Raw genomic sequence first — 27,734 nt, forward strand, 5'->3', positions numbered from 1 at the left:
AAAAAAACCTGTGGGTCCAGGGAGTTCCTGTTGTGGCACAGTGAAAACAAGTCCGATTAGGAACCATGAGGTGGTGGGTTCGATCCCTGGCCTCGCTCAAGGCTTAAGGATCCAGCGTTGCCGTGAGCTGTGGTGTAGGTCGCAGTCGTGGCTCGGATCCTGTGTTGCTGTGGCTGTGGTGTAGGCTGGCAGCTGCAGTGCCAATTTGACCTCTAGCCTGGGGAGCTCCCTGTGTCGCAGGTGCCGCCCTAGAAAGCCAAAACAACAAAATCTGTGGGTTCAGCTCCCAATCTGGGTTTAGGCTGGCTTTGAGGCTCTGGCGTTTTGGTTTCACTATGGCCACATTTGGGGGGTTTTTTAGGACAGATGCTTTTACCAGGCATACGGAGGTTTTTACCAAGGCTGGTGCCCCAGAATGACACCCCTGCCCCTCTCTTCAACAGAAACCAATTGCTCCTATGGAAGTTTCGGGAGGAGGCTGCAGAGAAAACAAGAACTGATGAGAACAAGCTAGCCTGTGATTTGACCTCCAGTGGACCTAGAGCTCATATGCACTCATGATAACACACGAGGATGCTGCTAAGCGACACACCCACCGGCACCCTGACCCGGGATGGTTGCCATGACGACCACCAGAACAAGCCCTTACAAGGACTGGAAAGGAGAGGTGCCTCCCTTTGGGGTCCAAACCACATCAGAGAAGCGATGACTATCCCTCCCTCTCTTCCCAGTCCCCTCCCTTTCCCCTCCACCCTCCTAGATGCCCAGTGTCTCCGCCAGAATTAACAGTCTCCACCTGAATTGGGTTGAGAGGCTGATTGGCAAATTAAGTTCCTGCTTCTCCCTTCTCTGGCCGTTGAATGAAATTTGTGCTGTTCCAGTCTCAGCACTGCTGCATTATAAGCTCGAATCCAAGTGGGAAAAGGATCTCCCTGCAGGGAACTTGATCCAGTTTCTGGGGATAGAAGCTAATGGAAGATAATACAAGAAAAAGAATTTATATATATATGACTGGGTCACTTTGCTGTACAGCAGAAGTTGGCACAACATTGTCCATCCACTATATTTTAATTAAAAAAAAATAGAACCTGTCTGGCTGAGACAAGGAGTCAGCCCCTGGGTCGGGCCCCGGGCATGGGTCCAGGGGATCAATTTGAAAACAAGGTGATCCTGTGCCTGCTTTGTTTCCTTTTATTGGTGAACATGTTGCATTATGTTGATGGATTCTTTGGACCTCGGTTTACCTCGCGTTCAGGATGAACTGCGGAAAATATTCACCGTTGAGCCTCTACCATATAAGGATTCTTTGAGTCAAAGATGATCCATTGCTTCCTTGAGGGTCTAATGTAACTGGGTATTGTGGATTTTTTATCCGGGCATTTATTTCCACTGCCCAGTGGTCTGTGAGTGCCTTTGTCTGGCAGAACTGTCTCCCTGCCTTTGTTTTTTGGTTTTTCTTTGTTTGTTTGTTTGGCGGTGCCTGCTACTTGCAGAAGTTCCTGGGCCAGGGATCAAACCCCCTGATCCACAGCACTGACAATGCCAGGTCCTTAACCCACTGAGCCACAAGGGAACCCCTCCCTGCCTTTGTTGCTGTGGTCAGATGGTGCTTAGTCTCCCATAAGAAACCTCATCATCCATTTTTTTTTGGGAACTGATTGAGAAAAATGTTTTTGAGCAGTAGCCCCTGCCAAACACTGAACTGCTCTTTGGATGGGTGAATTCAAAAACAGCAGTGGAGTTCCCAGTGGGGTGCAGTGGAAACACATCTGACGAGTATCCACGAGGATGCAGGTTCGATCCCTGGCCTCACTCAGTGGGTTGGGGATCTGGCATTGCCATGAGCTGTGGTGTAGGTGAAAGACGTGACTTGGATCCCATGTTGCTCTGGCTGTGGCACAGGCTGGCAGCTGGAGCTCTAACTGGACCCCTAGCCTGGGAACTTCCATATGCCATGGGTGTGGCCCTAAAAAAAAGCCAAAAAAAAAAAAAAAGAATAACATCTGTCAAAAGGATCTTAGGGTCCCCCAGTAGGATACAGAAATGCATCATTAAATGAAATAGAGACTAGGAGTGCTCTGCTGGCACAGAGGCTGAGGGATCTGGCATTGTCACTGCAGTGGCTTGGACTGCCACTCTGCTTGGGTCAATGAGGTGGCACGGGTTCAAGTTCTGGCCCAGGAACTTCCACATGCCGTGGGCACAGCCAAATAAATAAGAATGATACAATTAAATACAGACTGATAGGCATCACAATAAATAAGTTACAATGACCCACAGGCTTTGAAAACACAGGGTTACCCCAGGGGAGGGGGAGGGGATGGAGTGGGGGTTTGGGGTTGGCAGATGCCCACGGTGATGTATGGAACGACTGGCCCAGGGGACCTGCCGTCTGGCACAGGACACTCACCCAATATTCTGTCATGGTTTTGATGGGAAAAGGATCTAGAAAAAAGCTAATGTGTCTACATGTATAACTGAATCACTTTGTTGTACAGCAGAAAGTATCACATTTTAAATCAACTACACTTCAATAAAACTTTTTTTTTCTCTTTTTGCCATTTCTTGGTTCTCTCCCGTGGCATATGGAGGTTCCCAGGCTAGGGGTCCAGTCAGAGCTGTAGCCACCGGCCTACGCCAGCACCACAGCAACGCAGGATCTGAGCCGTGTCTGCAACCTACACCACAGCTCACAGCAACGCCGGATCCTTGACCCAGTGAGCAAGACCAGGGATTGAACCTGCAACCTCATGGTTCCTAGTCAGATTCGTTAACCACTGAGCCACGACGGGAACTCCTAGATAATTTTTAAAAGGTAAAAGTTGACAGGGGAGTTCTCTCAAGGCCCAGTGGGTTAAGGATGGGGCATTGCCACAACTGTGGCTGGGATTCGATCCCTGACCCAGGAACTTCCATTATGCCATGGGTGCTCCAAAAAAAATAAAAAATAAAAGTTTGACAGGCCTCACTCCCACCCACCTACCTTTCTTTCTTTCTTTCCTTTTTTGGCTTTTGTGGGCCACACCCAAGGCATAGGAATCAAACCCACAACCTCATGGGTAGATTCCCAGGCTGGTTGGTTGAATCAGAGCTACAGTGGCCAGCCTACACCACAGCCACAGCAACCCCAGATCCACGCTGAAACTGCAACCTACACCACAGCCCTCAGCATTTCTCGGATCCTTAACCCACTGAGCAAGGCCAGGGATCGAACCCGAATCCTCAGGCATACTAGGCCAGTTTGTTACTACTGGGCCACCATGAGAACTCCTCTTTCTTTCTTTCTTTCTTTCTTTTTTTCCCTGCCTTCCTTCTTTCACTATCTTTCTCTCAGCTGAGGAAAGTTCCCAGGGCCAGGGAACCTGTGCCACCGCAGTGACGCCAGCTCCTTCACCTGCTGAACCACCAGGGAACACCCTGCCCTTGGTTCTTTCCCCCCAATCATTGTGTCCTCACCACCCACCCAAACAGGGGGTCCTGCAGTCACAACACATTGTCGCCTGTGTTCCTTGGATTTGTACCACCTGCATCGTTTTGTTCTCCCAACAGTGAATCCTGGAAATTTCTCCAAATCAGAAAGCGCATCCTCACTTTTTCTATAGAGTTGCATCTCTTCCAGTGTGTCTACGACTCAGAATCATGTATTTAGGCCCTGACGGATGGATTGTTTCTAATATTTTGCCGTTACCACAGATCCCCGATCTACACTCTGTAGGCAGTTAGGGGGAGAAGTTCAAAGGTTCTCCCTGAGTCTTTTGGGCCAGGGCTGTTTTCAGCACAAAATAATCCCCATGCCAAAGAGGCACCTATTGGGGTGGCCAATTTTGCTCCCCTGCAGGCCTCGGAGGAGGCTGACTCAAGTTTGGTCAAGAAGAAAGTCCTGATCAGAACACGCACTTGAGGAGTCGCTGTCAGGGCTCAACAGAAAGGAATCTGGGAGTTCCCGTCGTGGCGCAGTGGTTAATGAATCCGACTAGGAACCATGAGCTTGCGGGTTCGGTCCCTGCCCTTGCTCAGTGGGTTAACGATCCAGCGTTGCCGTGAGCTGTGGTGTAGGTTGCAGACGCGGCTCGGATCCCACGTTGCTGTGGCTCTGGCGTAGGCCAGTGGCTACAGCTCCGATTGGACCCCTAGCCTGGGAACCTCCATATGCCGCGGGAGCGGCCCAAGAAATAGCAACAACAACAACAACAATAGACAAAAGACAAAAAGACAAAAAAAAAAAAAAAAAAAAAAGAAAGAAAGAAAGAAAGAAATCTGACTGGTATCCATGAGGACGAAGGTTCAATCCCCCGACTAGCTCAAGGGGTTAACGATCCAGTGTTGCCGTGGCATTGCTGAAGGCCAGCAGCTACAGCTCCGATTTAACCCCTAGCCTGGAAACTTCTATATGCTGGGGATATATGCTGTGGATGCAGCCCTAAAAAGACACACACACACACACACAAGATTGTTTAAAAAAAAGAAAAGCAGTTCCCAGTGTTCTCATCGTGGCTCAGTGGTATACAAACCCAACTACTATCCATGGCGATGCGGGTTCCATCCTGGCCTTGCTCAGTGGGTAAAGGAGCAGGCATTGCCGTGCCCTAGCCTGGGAATTTCCACATGCTGCAAGTGCGGCCCTAAAAAGACAACAACAACAAAAAATTTAAAAAAAGGAGAAAAACTGTTCTGGGCGTTCGTGTTGTGGCACATCAGAAACCCTAGGAACCACGAGGTTGCAGGTTCAATGCCGGGCGTTGATCACTGCGTGAAGGATCTGGCCTTGCCATGAGCTGTGGTGTGGGTTGCAGTTTCGGCCTGGATCCTGAGTTGCTGTAGCTGTGGCATAGACCAGCAGCTATAGCTCCGATGTGACCTCTGGTCGCTGCTTACGTTGTTGTACTTTCTTTGTGAAAATTCATCTTGCCAGCACACTTATGAAGCACATGATTTTCCGCATGCATGTTATGCTTTTAAGGGTTTACGTCATGCCCTCCAGGGGTACAGAGACATCGCCAGACTGCAAAACCAAGAGGTCATGGGAAAACACCCATCCTGAGTAGGAAATTAGGTCCAGATGAAGAGAGCATGAAAGAGGAGACAGGTGAGGTGTGTAAGGAGAACATCCAAAGGAGTAAAAGTATTAATAAGACTGTGAGAGGCAGGAAGCCGAAAGACCAGGGCAGCTTCTCCAAGGGTAAGACAAAGTCTGTTGGTTGAAGGAAAGTGCTGCCTTGAACATGGTGATTCCTGAGGATTCAGGAGACTCTGCATTGGGAGAGGAAGGTGACAATGAAATGGATGAGGTCGAATGCCTTCTTGAAGAAGGGAGTCTGCAGAGCCCTCTGACAGCTTCCAAAGGAAGCAAGACCACTGCCCCGAGCAAGAAGCCCGGAGTCAGAGCACCACTCGGCCTCTTACCTGGGACACTTCCTGACATATGCAAGGCGGCTTCCTCATCTACATAATAGGGATCATGCCTTGGCTTTAACAGCGCTTGTGCTGAGAACCAGTGAATTAAAAGAAGTGAACTCATTTATATATATATAAAAGAAAGGGGACTTCCCGTCATGGCGCAGTGGTTAACGAATCCGACTAGGAACCATGAGGTTGCAGGTTCGGTCCCTGGCCTTGCTCAGTGGGTTAACAATCCGGTGTTGCCCTGAGCTGTGGTGTAGGTTGCAGACGCAGCTCGAATCCCGCGTTGCTGTGGCTCTGGCGTAGGCCAGTGGCTGCAGCTCCGATTCGACCCCTAGCCTGGGAACCTCCATATGCCGCGAGAACGGCCCAAAGATATAGCAAAAAGCCAAAGAAAAAAAAAAAAAAAAAAAGTTTACTTTAAATTACACAAAAGTTACTGTGTCCACCGTCAATAAATAGAGGGCTCTATATGCATCCCACCTTCACACTCCACAGAGGCTTAAAAAGTCCCTTGAATCAGAAGACATTTGCCCTTTTGGAGGGACCCACAGAATATCTATTGCCTGTGCTTAAGAGGATTCAGCACTAGGGATGTGTTTATCCAGAGTCTGGGAGGTGGAGGTTGATGGCTTTGGATCACTCTTCTCCTCCGGGCTGTGTCGCATACCATATCCAAAGTATATGGCCAGTCCTAGCAGGGAAATGAGACCATGAGAAAGAAAAGCAGGCACTCTCCCCATTTACAAATGCCCAGAAGGTCCCCTACTATGGCATCTGACAGAGTTTGTGGGGAGACGTCATTAGGAGGGGATTTGTTTCTATCCCTCAAGAGGCCTCTTCATCCCAGAAAGCCCCTCAACTATGGCATTCCAGATGCCAAACTGGGCCCAGGTCACAGAGGACAGCTGCATCATCAGGTAGACAGTCACAAAGATGCTCAGCACTGAGAGCACGGGCAGAGCAGGGACCTGGGGGCGAAGTCAGTGACTCCCTGAACATAACACCCACATCTCTGAGAGGGAGACCCCAGTCCTCCTCAGGCTGTGCATGCAGGGCCCACTGAGACTGGGTGGGACCAGGGAAGGTCCATTGGTTTGACAAGTCCCCCCTTCCCTGGTCCAGCAAAGGAGGCTTCACCTCAAAGCATGCCGACTTCAGCCCCTCAGCCTGGACAGCTGGGCACATAAGGTCACCTACCCTGAAGGGAAGAGGAGAGGGGTTCTGGGGCTGCCTCCAAATGATGGCAGTGATCCCCGCAATGAGCAGCAGCAGCAGCACAGCCCCTGCTGTGAACCCGGGGTCTCCAGAGAACACGCGGCTGGGCCACTGGGCCAGAAGCAGGCTCAGGATGGTCAGCAGGAGAACTGCAAGGGTCAAGGGGGAGGACAGCAGACTCAACTCCAGAGGCCAAATGGGTCAAGACCTCGGGTCACCCCTCCCCCACACTGCCCACCCCAGGAAGGGCCATCACATCTGCAAGACTCCTCAGCTGCCAGCACACCCACTCCCTGCCCATCCTGCCAATCTCGGAAGGTGACCAAAGAGAAGTCCCCGGGCTCACCCAGCAGGAAGGCGCATCCATAGACCATCTGACCAGATTTCAGAGTGGGGGTGGTGCTGATAGGGTCACACAGGCTCTTTAGAGGGTTTGAGGTTCCTGTTGCAGGTACAGATTCCAAAGGACTTTCTTCAGCTGTATGCTTTAGCTGAATTTCCTCCTCTGCTTTCGCCTTCTGGCTGAAACTCTGGTCTGGTTGGTACCTGAAGCAGAGGATTTAAGGCAATGTTAATAGCAGCCTCTACGCATCCAACATCAGGCAGCCTAACCCACCTCTTTCCTTCCAGAAGCCTACCAGGACACTTAGAAGACAGATACTCATTAGCTCCCCTTCAATTCCCATGAGCCCAAGACCCCCAGTCAACGCGTAGTGGAGTCTCACCTGAGGACCAGGACAGACAAAGTCACAAGGAAGTAGGAAAGCAAGACCCCAACTGACAAGAGTTCCACAAGATGATGGATCTCCAAAAGTACTGCCAGGATCCCTAGAACGAGGGTCAGGGGTGGGAGTGAGGAGCCACTGAGTATATCCAAGCTAAAGAAATTGATCCAAGAAGGGCTGGGTTGTGTTTATGGACCTGAAAGAGTTGCAGAAACCAGGATGGCCACGAGGGGCGTGCCTCTTCGGGCATAGATTTGGCCAAGTCCCCGGAAAAGGAGCCCATCCTCTGCCATTGCACAAATCAACCGAGACATGGCCAACATGACAACCAGGAGGCTGGAAAAGATAATAATGGGAACAAGTGTGAGGATGCAGAGAAGCAGGACAGACCTGCTTTCTGCTCCCTGCTCCCACCTGGGGTGAGGTGTCTTTCCCTCTCGTCCCTCAATCCCAAGAGAGAGGATGCCTGAGCATCTGACGGTACATGGAGAGAAAGCTTTGACACTGACCTGTGAAAAAGAGCACACAGGATGACAACAGCCACGAAGTATCCGGCAGGATCCCAGCCAACATGGTGAAAAGCCTGTGGCAAGGGGTTGTAAGGATGAATCTGGTAGTAGGGCACCATGAGGGTGAGAGCTGCTGTGACACCAGAGTAGGTCAAAATGCAGCTGGAGATGACGATCTCTAGGCTCGAAGGGATGGAACGCTGAGGGTTGGTGGTTTCTTTCCCTGCAGGATGGTGGGAGCATCAGGTCAGGAAAACACACAGCTGTGAAATCATTCAATATTCTTCCCCCTCCCACCTCCAAAAGCAGCCTCATCAACTGCCAACCCCATTGCTCAAGGGCAACCCAAAATGGGCAAAGTCAGAAAGGACACATGAAGACCATGTTACCTTTATTGACAATGGCATTGAGACCAAGGAATGTGTAGAAAGGCATAGCTGCTCCCTGGAGAATCCCTTCAAAGCCAAAGGGCACAAACCCTCCAGAACCCAGAGGGCCCAGGCTGTGGTGAGAGAAGGGATGGGGAAGAGCGTGGGGGAGCCTGTTCAGACATCCCTACTGGACTCCTCCATTAATGCCCCAAGACCTGGGCTCCAGGACCCCATCTTCTGGATCCATCAGCCTAGGTCTCTTCCAGTCCCACCGTATTCCCAGATCTGCAGCCCCCTCTAAGCAGGACTAGGGACAAGAGGACCCTCCTGACCTATAGCTGTCAGGGGATCCAGATGTGGCCAGTTTTTAGTCCTGTTCTGTGAGCTGCCAGTTGTGCAAGTCTCCCTTAATGAAGCCAGAGAGGATGACGAAGCTGAGAACCAAAACATTGAAGCCTGTGGCCACTTTTCTAACCAGTTCTGTCACCTGAACTCCCAGAATCAGCAGCCCTGTGGGAAATATGGAAAGTGTGAAACCTCCAAAATAATTAAATCCGCAGAGACAGAAAGTGGACTGGTGGTGGTCAAGGGCTTAGGGTTGGGGACCTGAGGTGGTGTGGGGGATGGACAGTGATGCTCAGTGGGTACAGGGCTGCCTTTGGGGGAGATGAAATGTTTGGAAGTAGAGGGAGATGTTGGTTGTGCAACACTGTGAATGTCCTAAGTGCCACGGATTTGTACACTCCAAGAGGGTTCGTTTCTTTTTCTTTTTCTATTTTTTCTTTTCTTTTTTTTTTTTTTTTTTTTTTTTTTTTTTTTTTTTTTGTCTTTTTGCCAATTCGAGGGCCACACTTGCGGCATATGGAGGTTCCCAGGCAAGGAGTCGAATCAGAGCTGTAGCCTGCGGCCTACACCACAGCCACAGCCACGTGTGATCCGAGCCACATGTAAAATCTACACCACAGCTCACAGCAATGCCGGATCCTTAACCCACTGAGCGAGACCAGGCATCAAACCCGCAACCTCATGGTTCCTAGTCGATTTCTTTAACCACTGAGCCACAACGGAAACTCCCTAAGATGGTTCACTTCGAATTGTGGCAATCATCTTACAATATATACATCTATTGGAAAATCATGGTGTATATGACCAACTTAAGAATGCTGTATGTGAATGATATTTCAATAAAGCTGAGAAAAAGATTAATTAGTTCCTCCTCTGAGAATCGCATTTCCTTTACTTTTTCGTTTTTCTTTTGTTTTTTGCTTTTTCTTGAGCTGCTCCTGGGGCATATGTAGGTTCCCAGGCTAGGGGTCTAATCAGAACTGCAGCCACCAGCCTACACAACAGCCATAACAACTCGGGATCCGATTTGCGACTGCAACCCACACCACAGCTCACAGCAACGCCAGATCCTTAACCCACTGAACAAGGCCAGGGATCAAACCCACAACCTCATGGTTCCTAGTTGGATTTGTCAACCACTGTGCCACGATGGGAACTACAGAATCTCCTTTCCTTTAAAAGAATATCCTTGTTCTCAATACAGAGGAGGAAACTTGTAAGTCTATATTTGATTCTGAACTGGAGTGATTTTCTCGCCAGATGGAGGTGTGGCCATATCTGGAGACATTCTGACTGTCATATGTCATATGGGGGAGCAAAGGCCAGGGATGCTAGTCAACATCCAACAGTGATTTTACAGGAGTTCTCATTGTGGATCAGCAGGTTAAGTACCCAGCGTTGCTGCTGGAGGATGCGGGTTGGATCCCTGGCTTCACTCACTGGGTTCAGGATCCAGTGCCATGAGCTGTGGTGTAGGTCAGAGGTGTGCCTTGGATTCAAATCCTAGCCTCAGGAACTCCCATCTGCCACCACTACACATGTATTACAAAAAGAAAAGGAAAGAAAATAGGAAAATGCAATTTGAGGAGCACAGGACAGCCCACACCCGTGGGCAAATGTCAGTGCTGCAAAGGTGGAAAACAATGGGCTAAGCTTTGCCTTCCTGAACCTTTCTCTCCAGTCCTAATCCTCCGAACATTCGGAGACCCAAGCCCTTCTCACCCCAGGGCCCCCATTCACAGTCCATGCTCCCCAGCTTAGCTCTGACCCCTTCTTACCAGCCATCAGCAGCACCAGGGCCAGTGCAACAAAGTCTGGGTATGGAGCCAGGAACAAGGGCATATGCTCAGAGAACGTTCCCTCTAACTTTTGTGAGATGTGGTTCCCAATCAGGCTGTCAAAGTTGTAGCTCCAGGCCCTGGTCAAGTAGGCAGTGGCTGCAGTGGCAGAAGGAAGATTCGTGAAGAGACAGTAACCAAACTCCTACGAACACCCTGGAGTGGATTTGGGGGGAAGAAAAAAACAGACAACATACCCCATCTCAAAGTTTCTCTTCATGGGCTCAGGGGAGCTGAATAGGTGACTAAATGGGCTATTCGATATGTTAGGAGGAGATGGAGGTTATGCAAGAAAAGGACACAGGGAAGTAGGAGCAGCAGGGCTGGGAGATGGCTGAAATCCCACTCGACTGGTACAGGGAAATCCCAGCAAGACAACAGCTGAGCAAAGCCTTTCACATGCTGAGGGATGAGCCTGTGGGATGTGCCTCCCTCTCACCCACTCCCTACACTTCCCCCTCCTTCTAGGTTTTGGGTCCAGTCATTTTAGGACAACAGGATAGAGCCGAGGAGAATGCAGGTGGAGGGGATTCTGCCACAACCGCCTGACTCCCTCTACAAAGTCAATGACAAAGGGCTGATGAATGAGTGAAGACCCCAGTTCTCTCTCCCAGGTCCCTGGTTTTAAGCCCACAGCATGCCCCGCTCCCGGCATCTCACCAACGCGTAAATGCAGTATGAGGGTCCAGCCAGTGATGAAGGCATACAGTTGTCCCATTGTCACGTAGCTGTAGAGATACACAGAACCACAGCAGGATACCCGGGCCCCAAACTCAGCAAAGCAGATTGCACACAACACGGCAAATAAGCCAACGAGCAAGAAGGAGATGATGATAGCAGGTCCAGCTACATGCACGGCCATGGCACCAGCCAGGATGTATATACGAGCCTTGGGGATATTCACACCAAAAAGCACTAGATTGAGGGTGTTTAGATGAGGTGTGGGAATCTCAGACTCGTCGCTGGGCTCCAGTGGCCGCCTTCGGACCAGTTTCTCACCAAATTGGCGAACATGCTGACCCAGCATCCCAGACAGAGTTGAGGAGGATCCGCCCTGCAGAGAACACAAGTCACAAAGTCCCCAAGTATGTCCATCCACACTTGACCCTGGGAGTATGACTCCACGAAGCAATGGAGTTATGGGAGCAGCGGGTAAAGGGGTACACGGGGCACGTCTTCCATCTCTGAGCTTTGGTTTTTCTTCAAATCTAAGAAAGACTTTCCACATGGTTCAAAGTTACTGGAAGGGCTCCTTGGGGAGCAGGGAGGGGAGAGAATTATGTCTCCCCCAAAATGCACCACTTTTTTCTTTTTTGTCTTTTTGCCTTTTTGAGTGCCGCTCCTGCGGCACATGGAGGTTCTCAAGCTAGGGGTTGAATCAGAGCTGTTGACACCAGCCGACACCAGAGCCACAGCAATGCGGGATCTGACTCGCATCTGTGACCTACACCACAGCTCACAACAACACCGGATACATAACCTACTGAGCAACGCCAGGGATCAAACCTGCAACCTCATGTTTCCTAATCAGATTCCTTAACCACTTAGCCACGACAGGAACTCCCAAAATGCACCACTTTATATGTACACTGTTTTCAGCTGGAGTCAATGAAGACCCAGCAGACTCAGGAACAGCTCTTGCCTCTCCCTTAACTGCTCAATAACTTAGATAGACGGCCCATGGCAGGAACAGAGCTGTTTCTGGAGATAACCTTTTATCTCAGAAAGACATCTCTAGGAGTTCGCGTCGGGGATCAGTGGTTAAAGAATCCGACTAGGAACTATGAGGTTGCGGGTTCCATCCCTGGTCTTGCTCAGTGGGTTAAGGATCTGGCGTTACCTTGAGCTGTGGTGTACCTTGCAGATGCAGCTCGGATCCCACGTTGCTGTGGCTCTGGCATAGGCCAGTGGTTACAGTTCCAATCGGACCCCTAGCCTGGGAACCTCCATATGCAGCTGGAGCGGCCCAAGAAATGGCAAAAAGACAAAAATAAAAAAAAAGAAGACATCTCTAAATACATGGGAAAACATTTGCTTCCCAAGCATTTCTCCTCCCAGCTTCCTGGGGGCTGTCTCCTCACTGGGAACACCCAGATCCCTACCCGCTTCTCCTTAAGCTCAGGGTGTGAGCATATAAGCCTCAGGTGCCTGACTGTCTTGAGCCTCTGAGTTTCTATGGGCCTCCTGTACCTAACAAACTAAATTTGTTCATCTGCTACATAAATGTCATGATCAGACCAGCCAAAGAATCAAGAAAGCCAAGATTTCGGCCCCTTCAGGAGCAAAAGCTTCTAAAACAGTGCCTGGCACACAAAACCGCTGCTTAATTGTTCTAAGCTGAGTGGCTAAGAATGATGATTTTAGAACTGAAGTCAACCAGATCTGCTGGTTCCAATTCAGCTCTGCTGTGAATCAGCTTGTCTGATTGTGTACAAACTATGTGCCATCTCTGTCCTCCTTTCCAACATAAAACAAGGGAAATTGTTACCATCCATATTCCCTCCCTTCCTTCTAATGGGTGAGGTGACTTTTAAAGGGTTGGGTGATCAGAGAACGTAAGACTCCACAGGTTTCTACACCAAGGTTCCTGAAAACGGACCGCTTTCTGTGTCACTGTTTCCACAGTGACATGGAGTTGGAACTGCGAGTTCAGGCAGAATGACATGGGACAGACTCTAGCCCAGCTCAGTCAAGGCATCAAACCACACTGGTCTGTCTCCCAACTGCCTGCAGGAAAGGGACCCACCTTCACTCTCAATCAGAAGTGACAGGATTCTGTCTCCTAATCTTTGGGGCACACAATGTCTCCCCACTACCCAGCTCTGAGGGCCAGGCTGACCCAGTGAACACAGTCATCTTCAGGAAGCTCCTGCCCATGGAGCCTCCAAAGTCCAGGCTCAGCCCAGTGGTGAAGAGCAAGCTTTCCAAGAGCCAGGGAACGCTGATTCGCATCTTGGCTCCGCCCCCACACCTGTGCCTTTGAACACGTCATGTACTGCTCAGCACCCCTGTTTGCCTCTTTTTCAAATGCTTCTGACCAGTTTCGTGCACTGTTAGGATGAGTGTAAAAGGAGCAGCTTCTGTGGAGAAAAGACGGGGATTCCTCCAAAAACTAAAAATGCTTAACCACTGAGCCACGATGGGAGTGGCAAACCTGTGCTCCTCCCATCCTCCTGGGCGCTGTCTCCCTCCTCTTTAAACCCTGGATCCCCACGCCTTATTCTTGGCTCTGGGTAGCATGTAAACCCCACATGCCTGACTGCCTTTGAGCCTCAGTTTTTATGGGCCTCCTCTAGATACCAAACTACATTCATCCATCTCTTAGGTAAATGTAATAATTAGACCAGGCAAAGAAAAGTTTTCCGTCCCTTCAGAAGCAAAAGCTGCTTCTTCTTCTTTCTTGTTTCGTAGGGCTGTACCCAGGGCATATGGAAGTTCCCAGGCTAGCATTCCAAGCGGGCTGCAGTTGCAGGCTTACATCCCAGCCACAGCAACAGCAGATCAGAGCTGATACTGCAGCCTACACCACAGCTCATGGCAATGCCAGACTTTTAACTCACTGAGCAAGGCCAGGAATCCCACCCACATCCTCATAGACACTAGTTGGGATCTTAACCTGATGAGGCACAGTGGGAACTCTATAAAAGCTTCTGATACAGTATGTGGCACACACACAGCAGCTGCTTAATTGGTAAAAGGTGCTGATTTTAGAATTGATGATTCTATTTGTGTTTTTTTGGGATTTGGTGGGTTTTTGTTGTTGTTGTTTTTTGGTTTTTGGTTTTTGTGTGTGTGTCTTTTAAGGCCCACACCCATGGCATATGGCGGTTACCAGGCTAGGAGTAGAATCCAAGCTACAGCTGTCGGCCTATGCCACAGCCACAGCAACGCTGGATTCTTAATCCACCAAGTGAGGCCAGGGATCGAACCTGCATCCTCATGGATGCTGGTCAGGCTCATTTCCACTGAGCCACAAGGGGAACTCCCCTAGAACTGATGATTCTAGAATTGAAGTCAGCCAGCTCTGCTAGTTCAAATCTAGAGCTTGTCTGGTTTTGTACAAACTATGTGCCATCTTTGTCCTTCTATTTTCTAGTTTTAAAACAGGACAAATTTTCATCATTATTCCATCCCCTCCATGTTATGTGTGAAGGGACTATTGAGGAGCTGGGTGATCAGAGAACTGAGACTCCACATCTTTCTACACCAAGGTTCCTGAAAACGGACTGCTTTCTGTGTCACTGTTTGCAGAGTGACATGGAGTTGGAACTGCGAGTTCAGGCAGAATGACATGGGACAGACTCCAGTCCAGCTCAGTCAAGGCATCAAACCACACTGGTCTGTCTCCCAACTGCCTGCAGGAAAGGGACCAACCCTTCATTCTTCATCTTCAGGAAGCCTCTGTCCCTGACACTCCAAAGTCCATGATTAGCACTTTGGTTATGAGCAAACATTCAAAGACCCAGGGAACACTGGTTAAAATTTTGGTTTAGGAGTTCCTGTCGTGGCTCAGTAGTTAATGATTCCAACTAGGGACCATGAGGTTGGGGGTTCAATCCCTGGCCTTGCTCAGTGGGTTAAGATCCAGCATTGGGAGTTCCCGACGTGGCGCAGTGGTTAACGAATCCGACTAGGAACCAAGAGCTTGCGGGTTCGGTCCCTGCCCTTGCTCAGTGGGTTAACGAACCGGTGTTGCCGTGAGCTGTGGTATAGGTTGCAGACGCGGCTCGGATCCCGCGTTGCTGTGGCTCTGGCGTAGGCCGGTGGCTACAGCTCCGATTCGACCCCTAGCCTGGGAACCTCCATATGCCGCGGGAGCGGCCCCAGAAATAGTAACAACAACAACAACAACAACAACAACAAAAGACAAAAGACAAAAAAAAAAAAAAAGAAGAAAAAAAAGATCCAGCATTGCCGTGACCCGTGATGTATGTCGCAGACTTGGCTCAGATCCTGAGTAGCTGTGACTATGGCATAGGTCAGCGGCTACTGCTCCGATTGGATCCCTAGCATAGGAACCTCCATATGGCATGAGTGAGGCCCTATAAAGCAAAAAAAGATAAAAATATAAATACAATCTTGGCTCAGACTTTCCGTGCTCACTGGAAACGAATCTGAATACTGAATAGCGTCTGAATAGCGTCGTGAGGACGAAGGTTCAATCCCTGATCTCACTCTATGGGTTAAGGATGCGGCATGGCCCTGAGTTCTGGTATAAGTCGCAGATGCGGCTTGGATCCTGCTTTTATGTGGCTGTGGTGTAGGCTGGCAACGACACCTCTGATTCGACCCCGAGCCTGGGACCTTCCACATACTGAGGATACAGCCCCAAAGACAAAAAAAAAAAAAAAAAAAATTAAAAAAATAAAGAATTTAAAAAAGAACCTTGGCTCCACCAAAACCTCTGTGCCCTTGGAGAAGTCATTTCATTCTCTGGGTGTCTGTGTTCTTCTGGTTCAGATACTACGGAGGAGATCTTGGGCACTGTGAGTAGGAAAGTAAAATGGAGAAGGGAGCAGATACTATGCATAAAATATGGTCATTCTTCAAAAATTGAAAATGGATTTACCCTATGATACAGCAATTCAGCTTCTGGGTATAGACCCAAAGGAACTCAAAACAGGGTCTCAAAGAGATAACCGCACACCCATGGTTATACCAATACTATTCACAGTAGCTCAGACATGGAAGCATCTCCTACGTCCATCCCCTAAATAATGGATAGACACAATGGGCTCCATACAGAGAGTGGAATATGATTCAGCCTGAGAAAACAGCAATGGATGACCCCTGCTACAACATGGAGGACCCTTGAGGACACTGTGCTGAGTGACATGAGCCAGTCACAAAAAGACCAAGAGTGTATGATTCCACTGCTATGAAATACCCAGAGAATCAAATTCATAGACAGAAAAGTCAATCGGTGGCTTGCCAGGTGCTGAGGTGAGAGGAAAATGGGGAGTTATTCTTAAATGGACACAAGAAGAAAAGGGTCTGAGACTGGTCACAGGACAATGGAAATGTACTTAATGGTACAGAACTGTACACCTACAATGGTGGAGATGGTTAATTTTATGCTATATGTATTTTACCACCACATTTTATTCTTATTTTATTTTCTTTTTTTGCTTTGTTAGGGATGCACCCACAGCATATGGAGGATCCCAGCCTAGGGGTGGAATTGAAGCTGTAGCTGCTGGCCTATGCCACAGCCACAGCAACTCAGGATCCAAGGCACTTCTGAAACCTGCACCACAGCTCATAGCAACACTGGATCCTTAACCCACTGAGCGAGGACAGGAATCAAACCTGGGTCCTCAGGGATGCTACTCAGATTCCTTTCTGCTGAGCCACGACAGCATCTCCCACCACCATGTTTTCAATTAATACCAGTAATGTGTCCTCTGTGCCAGCGTCACAGTGTCAGCAAGCCCAGTGTTGATTCATACGCATCACCATCAGCCCTCCTCCACAGATACCAAAAGCCACAGGTGCTCAAGTCAGTCCCTCAGCTCAAGTCAGTCCCTCAGTTACAGTGTTCCGGGAATCTGCAGAGGTGGAACCCACAGACCTCCAACTGTACACAGGAAAATGAGGTCAGTGGTTCTCATGTCATAAACCCTGTATAAGGGTCATCTTTACCACTGTTTGAGCACAGGTCCAACAAAATGAGTCTTAGAACCCAGGCACTGAGCCAAGCCCCACCTCTTCTTTCACAAACACAGCAGCTCCCAGCCCCTCCGCTTTCAAGTGTACAATGGGTCTTCCCACCCTCAGGCTGAGCCAGGCTGACCCAGCTGCCCTCTGCGATGGCAGAGGTCTCTTTAGGAGCCGCTGAACCCCGCACCCAGTCTCCTCCAGGAGAGGGAATACTCAAGACTTACTGGATCCTTGAAGCAGAGCCTCGAGCACTGGAACACCCAGGGAGGCTGAGGTTAAGCTGTGTGGGGCTGGAGATGACACGTCTCCAAAGTGGGAAGCTGGAAGTCCCAGCAAGGATAAGGCTTAACCCCTGGGTTGTTGGGTGGGGCTGGGGCTGGGTGGGTGGGAGCATCTGGAGTGTTCCTATCAGCCCTTGACACGTCTGGGGTTATCCTCAGGGCATGGTTCTGAGACATTTTTACAGTTATAAAACACAAAGAACATCAAATTTCCATTTCATCCATTTCAAGGGTCCAGTTCAGTCATGGTAACCTATGTTCACATTTTGTGCCACCAAACCCCAGAAGGGTTTGCCTCTTGCACAACTGAAACTGTACCCATGCACCAACAAACCCCCTCTCCTCTCCCGGTTCCTCACAATCTCCCTACCACTTTCTGTCTCTAGGCATCTGACCGCTCCAGGTGCCTCTTACAATACTTAAGTGGAGTCATTCCAAGTTCTCCTTTGCAGAAAAGCTCACCTTACTTAGCAGGATGTCTGTAAGGTAGACACACGGCGCGGCATGTGTTAGCATTCCCTTCCTTCTTAAGGCTGAACAACACGCTGCTGTGTGTACACACGACCTCTGACAGCCCTTCGTTGGTCCGTGGGCACTTGGGGTACTGCGTGTTCTAGCTCTTGTGAGCAACGCTGCCAGGAAAAAGGCTGTACAGAGAATTCTTCTGGAGGGTGCCTTCAGTTCTTCTGGGTGAGTCCTCAGAAGGAGAATTGCTGGACCTGATGGGTTGAAGAGTATCATGCGTTTGCAGTGGAGACAACATTCACCTCTCGAGGGTGGAGACATCATTTTGGCTCATACGTGTTTCTGCCTGAACTTTGTGGGAACGAATCCTGCCAACCCTCCTGGCAGATCTGCTTTAACCACTGAGGTAAAGAATGCCCTTTTTTTAAATAATGATTTTCATTTTTTCTATTATAACTGGTTACAGTGTTCTGTCAATTTCTGAATAGCAAAGAGACACAGTCACACACACACACACACACACACACACACACACACATATGTACTGTATGTATTCATTCTTTTCCTCACATTATCCTCCATCATGCTCCATCACAAGTGACTAGATGTAGTGCTCAGGGCTACACAGCAGCATCTCATTGCTTATCTATTCCAAATGCAAGAGTTTGCAGCTAGTAACCCCACATGCCCAGGCCATCCCACTCCCTCCCCCTCCCCCTAAGAATGTCTTTTTCATAGATAAGGATGAATCCCTCCCTCCTTATGGTTCCAGGTTAACCCTCTCTCACAGATAAGGAGTTCCCAGTGTGGCTCAGTGGGTTAAGAACCAGACATTGTATCTGTGAGGATGATGGTTTCAGCCTGAACTGTGGGTTCAGTGGGTTAGGATCCAGCATTGCCAAAATCTACAGCTTAGGTCACAGGTCTGGCTCGGATCTGGCCTTGCTGGGTCTGTAGGGTAGGCTGGAAGGTGCAGCTCCCATTCAGCCCCTAGCCGGGAAGCTTCCATGTGCACCAGGGGAGGTCCTAAGAAGAAAACCACAAATCCACAAAGATAAGGAGTGGTAACATTCCCTTCTCCGGCTGTGCTGCTGTACACATACGAAACCTGTCTCTTTCAAACCCTGAAGGAGTATATCCTGCCCAGTTTGAGGTATATCCTTAGTTGGAGGAGGTATGAGAATGTGCTGAAAACCATGCCTCAGTGGAGCAGGTCCTCAGAGCCACTGGAAGGATGTCTCCCCTGCTATAGTCCTCAGTTTGGCTCAAATATAAAAATATATGTATGTATATAAATATATACACATCCACATATGTGTGTATACATACACACTATATTGTATATATAGAATACCTATATATGTGTGCGCATATATTTAACTGAATTTTTGCTGTACACCTGAAAAATTATAAATCAATTATATGGTAAAAATGAAATTAAAAAATTAAAATAAAAGTTTGAAAAGACATACATTTAAAAGATATAAAATATATATCTCACCTCAATGAGAAATAAATCTAGGGAGTCCCCTGGTGGCCTAGTGGTTAAGGGTCCAGCATTGTCATATCTATGACTTAGGTCTGATCCCTGACCCAGGAACTTCTGCATGTCACAGGTGTAGTCAAAAAAAAAATCTAGACTGAGTAAATTGGAGAGAGAGGACAAGATGGTGGAGGAGTAGGGGGACACGCTCGCCCTCTCCCACAAACACAACAAAAAAAGCACATCTACAGAATAAATGACTCGCACAGAACAGCAACCAATTGCTGAACCTAAACTCCAATAACGGCAAGAAGTTCGTGACATTACTGGGCAGAACGGGAGAAAAGAGGAGAGTGAGAGAAGGTGAATCCGAGCGGGACGGGCGCTCCCGAAAGGGAACTGCGGAGGAGAAAGGGATCCCGCACCCTGGAAAGTCACCTACCGGGGGAAAGATCAAACAAACCGGAGGAATCTCCAGATGCAGAGAAGAGTGTAGCTGTAAGTTGGAGTATGGAAAAGCCGATCAAGAACCGAACGGACCATCATAACTGCGGGCACAGTCACCAAAAATTGAGACGCCTGGGTGGGGGCTGGGCACCGAGACCTCGACTCCAGAGGTTAGTCCCCGGGCTGGGGGGGCGGGGCGGAGCGGAAACTGCTTGGGAGGTCTAGAAACCATTTGACGGGGCAGAGACTGCCTGGGAGACTAGAAAACAAAGCTGTCGCAGAGGAAGGGAACTATACTCTAGGGGCGGGGAAGTGGAAAGCTGCATCAGAGGGAACCTGGGAGAAGAGCCTGGTCAGCGCCCGTGCTGGGGAGGGGAGAGAAGAAGGGGTGGGTCCCCATAGAATACCCCCCACGCCACAGCAAGCTTACAGGCCGGCTAGCTAGCAGAAAGCTGTGCTTCCCAGTGCATCCCCTCCCCCCACTCCCACCACCCCCTACGCTCTCACCGGACCTGGGGCTGCCTGCCATCCAGGAGGGCTGGCCTCAACAATTGCCTGAAGCCTACCACTGCAGGGGCTGTCCCTGCACAGGCCTGCTTGCCCTTTGGAGGGGCTACACTTCCTCAGAGCAGCACCAAACACCACCAGCCCCCGAAAAAAGGCCTGCAGCCCAGAAAAGCTCGAACAAGCTTAGCCAGGCCGTGAATAGATCGGCCTAATTCTTGGACGGTTTTTCTGAGTCGGGCTGCCCTGGGGAGGAGCCTCGTGGGTTTCCAATGGCCCTGCTACCCGCCCAAGCCCCCAGGGGGTGCCCTAGTGGATCAGCTGCATAGGACTGCCAGCTCCAGGCAGGACCCCCTGCAGCCCAGAAAAGCTGCAACAAGCCTGGTTGAGTCGGGAAAAGATCTCAGATGGTCTTTCTGAGTCGGGCTGCCCTGGGGAGGAGCCTCTTGGGTTTCCAGTGGCCCTGCTACCCGCCCAAGCCCCCAGGGGGTGCCCCACTCCCGCAGAATAGCTGCTCAGCACCACCAGACCCCTGGAAGAGCCCCTGCAGCCCAGAAAAGCTGCAACTAGCTTGGCCAGACTGTGAAAAGATCCGCCTACATTCTCAGGCCGTCCTTCTGAGTTGGGCTGCCCTAGGGAAGAGCCTCTTAGGTTCTCAGTGACCCAGATAGCTGCTCCAGCCCCCAGGGGGTGCTGCACTCCTGAGGAACATCTGCCCAACACCGCCAACCCCCTGCAAGAACCCACAGCCTAAAAACACCAGAGCAAGTTCTGCATGACCAAGTGAAATCTGCTACCATCGTGGTGTGGACCTCCCAGTCCTGTCGGCCCTCAGGAAGTCCTCCTTTGCTTCAAAGAAACACTGTTAGCCCCATCAACACTCCAGAAAAGCCACACTGCCTCAAAAAAGATTGACCAACAACGCCAGCCCTCAGGAAATATTCCACGGCAGTGACAAGGCAAACACTGCCCGATCACGGAGAGTACAACTCCCTCAGGAGAAAGAAAACAACAAGCAAGATGAAGAAGCTGAGAAACCACCCCCAGTCAAACCAACAGGAGAACTCACCTAAAACAGTCAACAATGAAACAGATCTCTGCAGTCAGACAGACCTGGAGTTCAAAAGAGAAATAGTGAAAATACTGAAGGAATTAAGAGAAGATATGGACAGTAATGCAGATACCCTCAGAAAGGAACTAGAAAATATAAGGAGGAGCCAAGAAAAACTAGAACATTCATTTGCAGAGATGCAAACTGAACTAGGGGCAGCAAAAACCAGAATGAGTAATGCAGAAGAACGAATCCGTGATATGGAAGATAGAATAATGGAAATCACTCAATCCGGTCAACAGACAGAAAACAAAATCAAAAAACTGGAAAGCAATATAAGAGACCTATGGGATAGTATAAAGCAGGCCAATCTACACATAATAGGAATTCCAGAAGGAGTAGAAAAAGATAAGGGAATGGAAAATATATTTGAGGAAATTATCGATGGAAACTTCCCAAATCTAAAGGATACTGGGTTCAAGATACAAGAAGCACAGAGGGCCCCAAACAAACTGAACCCAAACAGACCCACACCAAGACACATCATAATAAAAATGGCAAAAGTTAGTGATAAAGAGAGGATCCTAAAGGCAGCAAGAGAAAAACAGAATGTTACCTACAAGGGAACCCCCATAAGAATATCAGCTGATTTCTCTACAGAAACACTACAGGCCAGGAGGGAATGGCAAGAGATATTTAAAGTGCTCAAAGGAAAAAATATGCAACCTAGAATACTCTATCCAGCAAGAATATCATTTAAAATAGAAGGGGAAATAAAAATTTTTCCCAACAAACAAAAACTTAAAGAATACAGCAACACAAAACCCAGGTTAAAGGAAATATTGAAAGGGCTTCCTTAACCAAAAAGATAGGAAGGAAAGGGAAGAAAAAAGAAAAGAAAAAAAAATAAGAAGAAGAAGAGGAAGAACTAGGACTGAGGAAACCGCAATCAGAGAGCAGTCACTCAAATAAGCCAGCATACAGATTTAATCATGAACAGGCTTCAAACAAAATAAAATTAAAAAGAAAAAAATAAAAAAGAGTCATCAAAACCATAAAATGTGGGCAAGGGATGTTAGGAGGTAAATAACCCTTTTTGTTTGTATGTATGTCTCTCTTCTTAATTTTAATATAGTAATGAAGTGTTTGAACTTACAGGACCATCAGGCTAAAACACACAATTATGGGAAGGGGTTAGCATACTTAAAAAACAGGGCAACCACAAGCCAAAACCAAATATTGCATTTGCAAAAAATGAAAAAAAAATACACTCAAGCAGATAATAACAGGAGACCATCCAACCAAAAAAAAAAAGAAAGAAAGGAAGGAAGAATGGAGAACCATAGAATCAACTGGAACACGAGGTTCAAATGGCAATAAATAATCGTCTATCAATTATCACCTTAAATGTCAATGGACTGAACGCCCCAATCAAAAGACACAGAGTGGCTGAGTGGATAAAAAGGCAAAAACCTTCAATATGCTGCCTACAAGAAACTCACCTTAGGACAAAAGATACATATAGATTGAAAGTGAAAGGGTGGGGAAAAATATTTCACGCCAATAGACATGACAGAAAAGCAGGAGTCGCAACGCTCATATCAGACAAAATAGACTTTAAAACAAAAGACATAAAGAAAGACAAAGAAGGACACTACTTAATGATTAAGGGATCCATCCAAGGAGAGGATGTTACTATTGTCAACAGATATGCCCCAAATACAGGAGCACCCAGATACATACAACAAATATTAACAGACATAAAGGGAGATATTGATGAGAATACAATCATAGTAGGAGACCTAAATACCCCCCTCACATCAATGGACAGATCCTCTAGACAGAAAACCAATAAAGCAACAGAGATCCTAAAGGAAACAATAGAAAAGTTAGACTTAATTGATATCTTCAGGACACTACATCCAAAAAAAGCAGAATACACATTCTTCTCAAATGCTCATGGAACATTCTCAAGAATCGACCACATATTGGGACACAAAGCTAATCTCAATAAATTTAGGAGCGTAGAAATTATCTCAAGTATCTTCTCTGACCACAATGCCATGAAATTAGAAATCAACCATGGGAAAAGCAAAGAGAAAAAACCTACTCCATGGAGACTAAACAACATGCTACTAAAAACCAATGGGTCAATGAGGAAATCAAGAAGGAAATTAAAAACTACCTTGAAACAAATGATAATGAAGACACAACCTCTCAAAACCTATGGGATGCTGCGAAAGCAGTGCTCAGAGGGAAATTTATAGCAATACAGGCCTTTCTCAAAAAAGAAGAAAGATCCCAAATTGACAACTTAACCCTCCACCTAAACGAATTAGAAAAAGAAGAACAAAAAAGTCCTAAAGTCAGCAGAAGGAAGGAAATTATAACGATCAAAGAAGAAATCAATAAAATAGAAACTCAAAAAACAATAGAGAAAATTAATAAAACCAAGAGCTGGTTCTTTGAAAAGATGAACAAAATTGACAAACCCCTGGCCAGACTCACTAAAAAGAGGAGAGAAAGAACCCAAATAACCAAAATTATAAATGAAAAAGGAGAAATCACAATGGATACAGCAGAAATACAAAAAACCATAAGAGAATACTATGAACAACTATATGGCAACAAGTTTGACAATCTGGAAGAAATGGACAATTTTTCTAGAATCTTACAGCCTGCCAAAACTGAATCAAGTAGAAACAGACCAACTGAACAGACCGATCACTAGAAATGAAATTGAAGAGGTCATAAAATCACTCCCTACAAATAAAAGTCCAGGACCAGATGGCTTCACAGGTGAATTTTACCAAACATATAAAGAGGAATTGGTGCCCATCCTCCTTAAACTCTTTCAAAAGGTCGAAAAAGAAGGAATACTCCCAAAGACATTCTATGATGCCACCATCACCCTCATTCCAAAACCAGACAGAGATACCACCAAAAAAGAAAACTATCGGCCAATATCATTGATGAATATAGATGCAAAAATTCTCAACAAAATCTTAGCCAACCAAATCCAACAACATACCAAAAAAATTATACACCATGACAGGTTGGGTTCATCCCAGGTTCACAAGGATGGTTCAACATACGCAAATCAATCAGCATCAAACACCACATTAACAAAAAAAAAAAAAGTCAAAAATCATATGATCCTCTCAATAGACGCAGAAAAAGCATTTGACAAAGTTCAACATCCATTCATGATCAAGACCCTCGCCAAAGTGGGTATAGAGGGAACATTCCTGAATATAATCAAAGCCATTTATGATAAACCCACAGCAAATATAATACTCAATAGGGAAAAACTGAAAGCCTTCTCACTCAAATCTGGAACAAGACAGGGATGCCCACTCTCACCACTGCTCTTCAACATAGTTTTGGAAGTCCTAGCCACAGCAATTAGACAAACAAAAGAAATAAAAGGCATCCATATAGGAAGAGAAGACACAAAACTGTCACTGTATCCAGGCAACATGATTCTATACATAGAAAACCCTAAGGACTCAACCCAAAAACTACTTGAACTGATTCATAAATTCAGCAAAGTAGCAGGATATAAGATTAACATTCAGAAGTCAGTTGCATTTCTGTATACCAGCAATGAAACATTAGAAAAGGAATACAAAAATACAATACCTTTTAAAATTGCACCTCACAAAATCAAATACCTCGCAATACACCTCACCAAAGAGGGAAAGGACCTATATGCCGAGAACTCTAAACTTTAATCAAAGAAATCAAAGAAGATGTAAAGAAATGGAAAGATAGTCCATGTTCCTGGATTGGGAAAATCAATATTGTAAAAATGGCCATACCACCCAAAGCAATCTACAGATTCAATGCAATCCCTATCAAATTACCCAGGACATTTTTCACAGAACTACAACAAACAATCCAAACATTTATATGGAACCACAGAAGACCCAGAATCGCCAAAGCAATCCTGAGAAACAAAAACCAAGCAGGAGGCATAACTCTCCCAGACTTCAAGAAATACTACAAAGCCACAGTCATCAAAACAGTGTGGTACTGGTATCAAAACAGACAGACAGACCAATGGAACAGAATAGAGAACCCAGAAATAAACCCTGACACCTATGGTCAATTCATCTTTGACAAGGGAGGCAAGAACATAAAATGGGAAAAAGAAAGTCTATTCAGCAAGCATCGCTGGGAAACCTGGACAGCTTCATGCAAAGCAATGAAACTAGAACACACCCTCACACCATGCACAAAAATAAACTCAAAATGGCTGAAAGACTTAAATATACGACAGGACACCATCAAACTCCTAGAAGAAAACATAGGCAAAACACTCTCTGACATCAACATCATGAATATTTTCTCAGGACAGTCTCCCAAAGCAACAGAAATAAGAGCAGAAATAAACCCATGGGACCTCATCAAACTGAAAAGCTTTTGCACAGCAAAGGAACCCAAAAGAAAACAAAAAGACAACTTTCAGAATGGGAGAAAATAGTTTCAAATGAGGCAACGGACAGGGGCTTAATCTCCAGAATATATAAGCAACTTATACAACCCAACAGCAAAAAAGCCAATCAATCAATGGAAAAATGGGCAAAAGACCTGAATAGACTATTCTCCAAGGAAGATATACAGATGTCCAGCAAACACATGAAAAAATGCTCAGCATCGCTGATTATAAGAGAAATGCAAATCAAAACTACCATGAGATACCCCCTCACACCAGTCAGAATGGCATCATTCATAAGTCCACAAATAACAAGTGCTGGAGGAGAAAAGGGAGAAAAGGGAACCCTCCTGCACTGTTGGTGGGAATGTAAACTGGTACAGCCACTATGGAGAACAGTTTGGAGATACCTTAGAAATCTATACATAGAACTTCCATATGACCCCGCAGTCCCACTCTTGGGCATACATCCGGACAAAACTCTACTTTAAAGAGACACATGCACCCACATGTTCATTGCAGCACTATTCACAAGAGCCAGGACATGGAAACAACCCAAATGTCCATCGACAGATGATTGGATTCGGAAGAGGTGGTATATATACACAATGGAATACTACTCAGCCATAAAAAAGGATGACATAATGCCATTTGCAGCAGCATGGATGGAACTAGAGAATCTCATCCTGAGTGAAATGAGCCAGAAAGACAAAGACAAATACCATATGATATCACTTACAACTGGAATCTAATATCCAGCACAAATGAACATCTCCTCAGAAAAGAAAATCATGGACTTGGACAAGAGACTTGTGGCTGCCTGATGGGAGGGGGAGGGAGTGGGAGGGATCGGGAGCTTGGGCTTATCAGACACAACCTAGAATAGATTTATGAGGAGATCCTTCTGAATAGCATTGAGAACTATGTCTAGATACTCATGTTGCAACAGAACAAAGGGTGGGGGAAAAAATGTAATTGTAATGTATACATGTAAGGATAACCTGACCCCCTTGCGCTACAGTGGGAAAATAAAAAAAAATATATTAAAAAAAATCTAAATGAAGTTTTTTTTTTACTAGAACATGCAAAGACAAATGCACATGTCATAGGATACAGGTTGATTAATTTTCCCAAATGAATGTACTCACATTAGGACAAGCAGGGAAGGAGTTCCCATCATAGCGAAACAGAAACCAATCCAACCAGGAACCACGAGGTAGCGGGTTCCATCCCTGTCCTCGCTCAGTGCATTAAGTATCCTGCATGACCTTCAGCTGTGGTGTAGTCGCAGATGCGGCTCAGATCTGGCATCGCTGTGGCTGTGGTGTAGGCCGGCCCCTGAGGCACTGATTAGACCCCCTACCCTGGGAACCTCCGTACGTGAGGGTGCGGCCCTAAAAAGACCACACACAGACAAAAAAAGAAGCCAAGCAGAAATACTGCCAGCACCCTGGAACCTCCCCTCCCCCCACTGCCAATCCAGTCCCCACTCCTCCTAGGAGGACCTCTGTCCTGATCCAGCAGCAGAAATTCATGTTGTCTCACGTCGGGTGCTCTATAAATGGACCCAGTGAAGATGGACGCAGGGTCTGGCCTCTTTCATGTATCTTGGGTTTGCAGGTCCCTCTGCAGGGCTGTTGCAGGGAACTGAGAGGGCCCAGACTCCCTGCGGGCAGGTAAAACTTCAGCTCATCACAGTCTCCCCCTAAAAATTACCCAGGGTTTTGGGCACTTGTATCCCATCGAAGCTGGAAGAAATCATGTCCATCCCTCACAAAGAACTGATCCCGTCCAGTCTCCATGGGCTTTTAGGTTGGCTCCAGTGGGGAGCCGCCACAAGGAGAACTGAGATGAACCTCTAGTAGATGTGTCGTCGTGCATATTTGGGTCAAACTGTGTTGGGAACATACCTAGAAGAGATGACACCTCTTTCTATTTCCAACAGCAGAATATCCGCACTCCACATCCCACCAACCCTTGTTTCTTTTGTTTTTTTCCC

At 47.3% G+C, this 27,734-nt stretch overlaps 1 protein-coding gene across 14 annotated transcripts; it reads right to left on the bottom strand.

The window, feature by feature from the left end:
* Positions 1 to 5,794: 5,794 nt before the first annotated feature.
* Positions 5,795 to 18,267, bottom strand: LOC146402453 (cationic amino acid transporter 3-like). 14 transcript variants are annotated; one of them, XR_014806649.1, is made up of 11 exons: positions 17,810 to 18,267; positions 11,067 to 11,460; positions 10,347 to 10,505; positions 8,556 to 8,733; positions 8,242 to 8,354; positions 7,853 to 8,075; positions 7,540 to 7,679; positions 7,344 to 7,446; positions 6,965 to 7,164; positions 6,601 to 6,767; positions 5,795 to 6,094 (listed from the first exon to the last, which is right to left on the bottom strand). XR_014806649.1 is itself a non-coding variant. In XM_084961917.1 (11 exons), the coding sequence occupies exons 5-11, from the start codon at positions 8,285 to 8,287 to the stop codon at positions 5,960 to 5,962; spliced, it is 1,014 nt and encodes a 337-aa protein (XP_084818043.1). In that variant the 5' UTR covers positions 8,288 to 8,354; positions 8,556 to 8,733; positions 10,347 to 10,505; positions 11,067 to 11,460; positions 17,291 to 17,380; the 3' UTR covers positions 5,795 to 5,959. The 14 variants fall into 14 exon arrangements, 11 of the variants coding, with proteins under 11 accessions (XP_084818043.1, XP_084818044.1, XP_084818045.1 ...); XM_084961917.1 differs by lacking the exon at positions 17,810 to 18,267 and adding an exon at positions 17,291 to 17,380; XM_084961918.1 differs by lacking the exon at positions 17,810 to 18,267 and adding an exon at positions 17,291 to 17,380 and having other exon boundaries at positions 10,604 to 11,460.
* Between the last annotated feature and the right edge of the window lie 9,467 nt (positions 18,268 to 27,734).

Source organism: Sus scrofa, chromosome 6 (genome assembly GCF_054392235.1).
Source record: "Sus scrofa isolate SSC_HxYL_T2T_F1_AM1 chromosome 6, Sscrofa_HxYL_maternal_Yorkshire_Landrace_v2.0, whole genome shotgun sequence".
Lineage (NCBI taxonomy): Eukaryota > Metazoa > Chordata > Mammalia > Artiodactyla > Suidae > Sus > Sus scrofa.

What these genes read in the sequence shown, in the direction of transcription:
- LOC146402453 (XM_084961908.1), bottom strand. Translation starts at nt 18,136, where the DNA reads ATGATGTCTCCACCCTCGAGAGGTGAATGTTGTCTCCACTGCAAACGC. An exon ending in GGTTTCTGCAACTCTTTCAG is followed by an intron (nt 7,447 to 7,539) that starts GTCCATAAACAC and finishes CCCTCGTTCTAG; the next exon opens with GGATCCTGGCAGTACTTTTG. An exon ending in TGGATGCGCCTTCCTGCTGG is followed by an intron (nt 6,768 to 6,964) that starts GTGAGCCCGGGG and finishes TGACCCTTGCAG; the next exon opens with TTCTCCTGCTGACCATCCTG.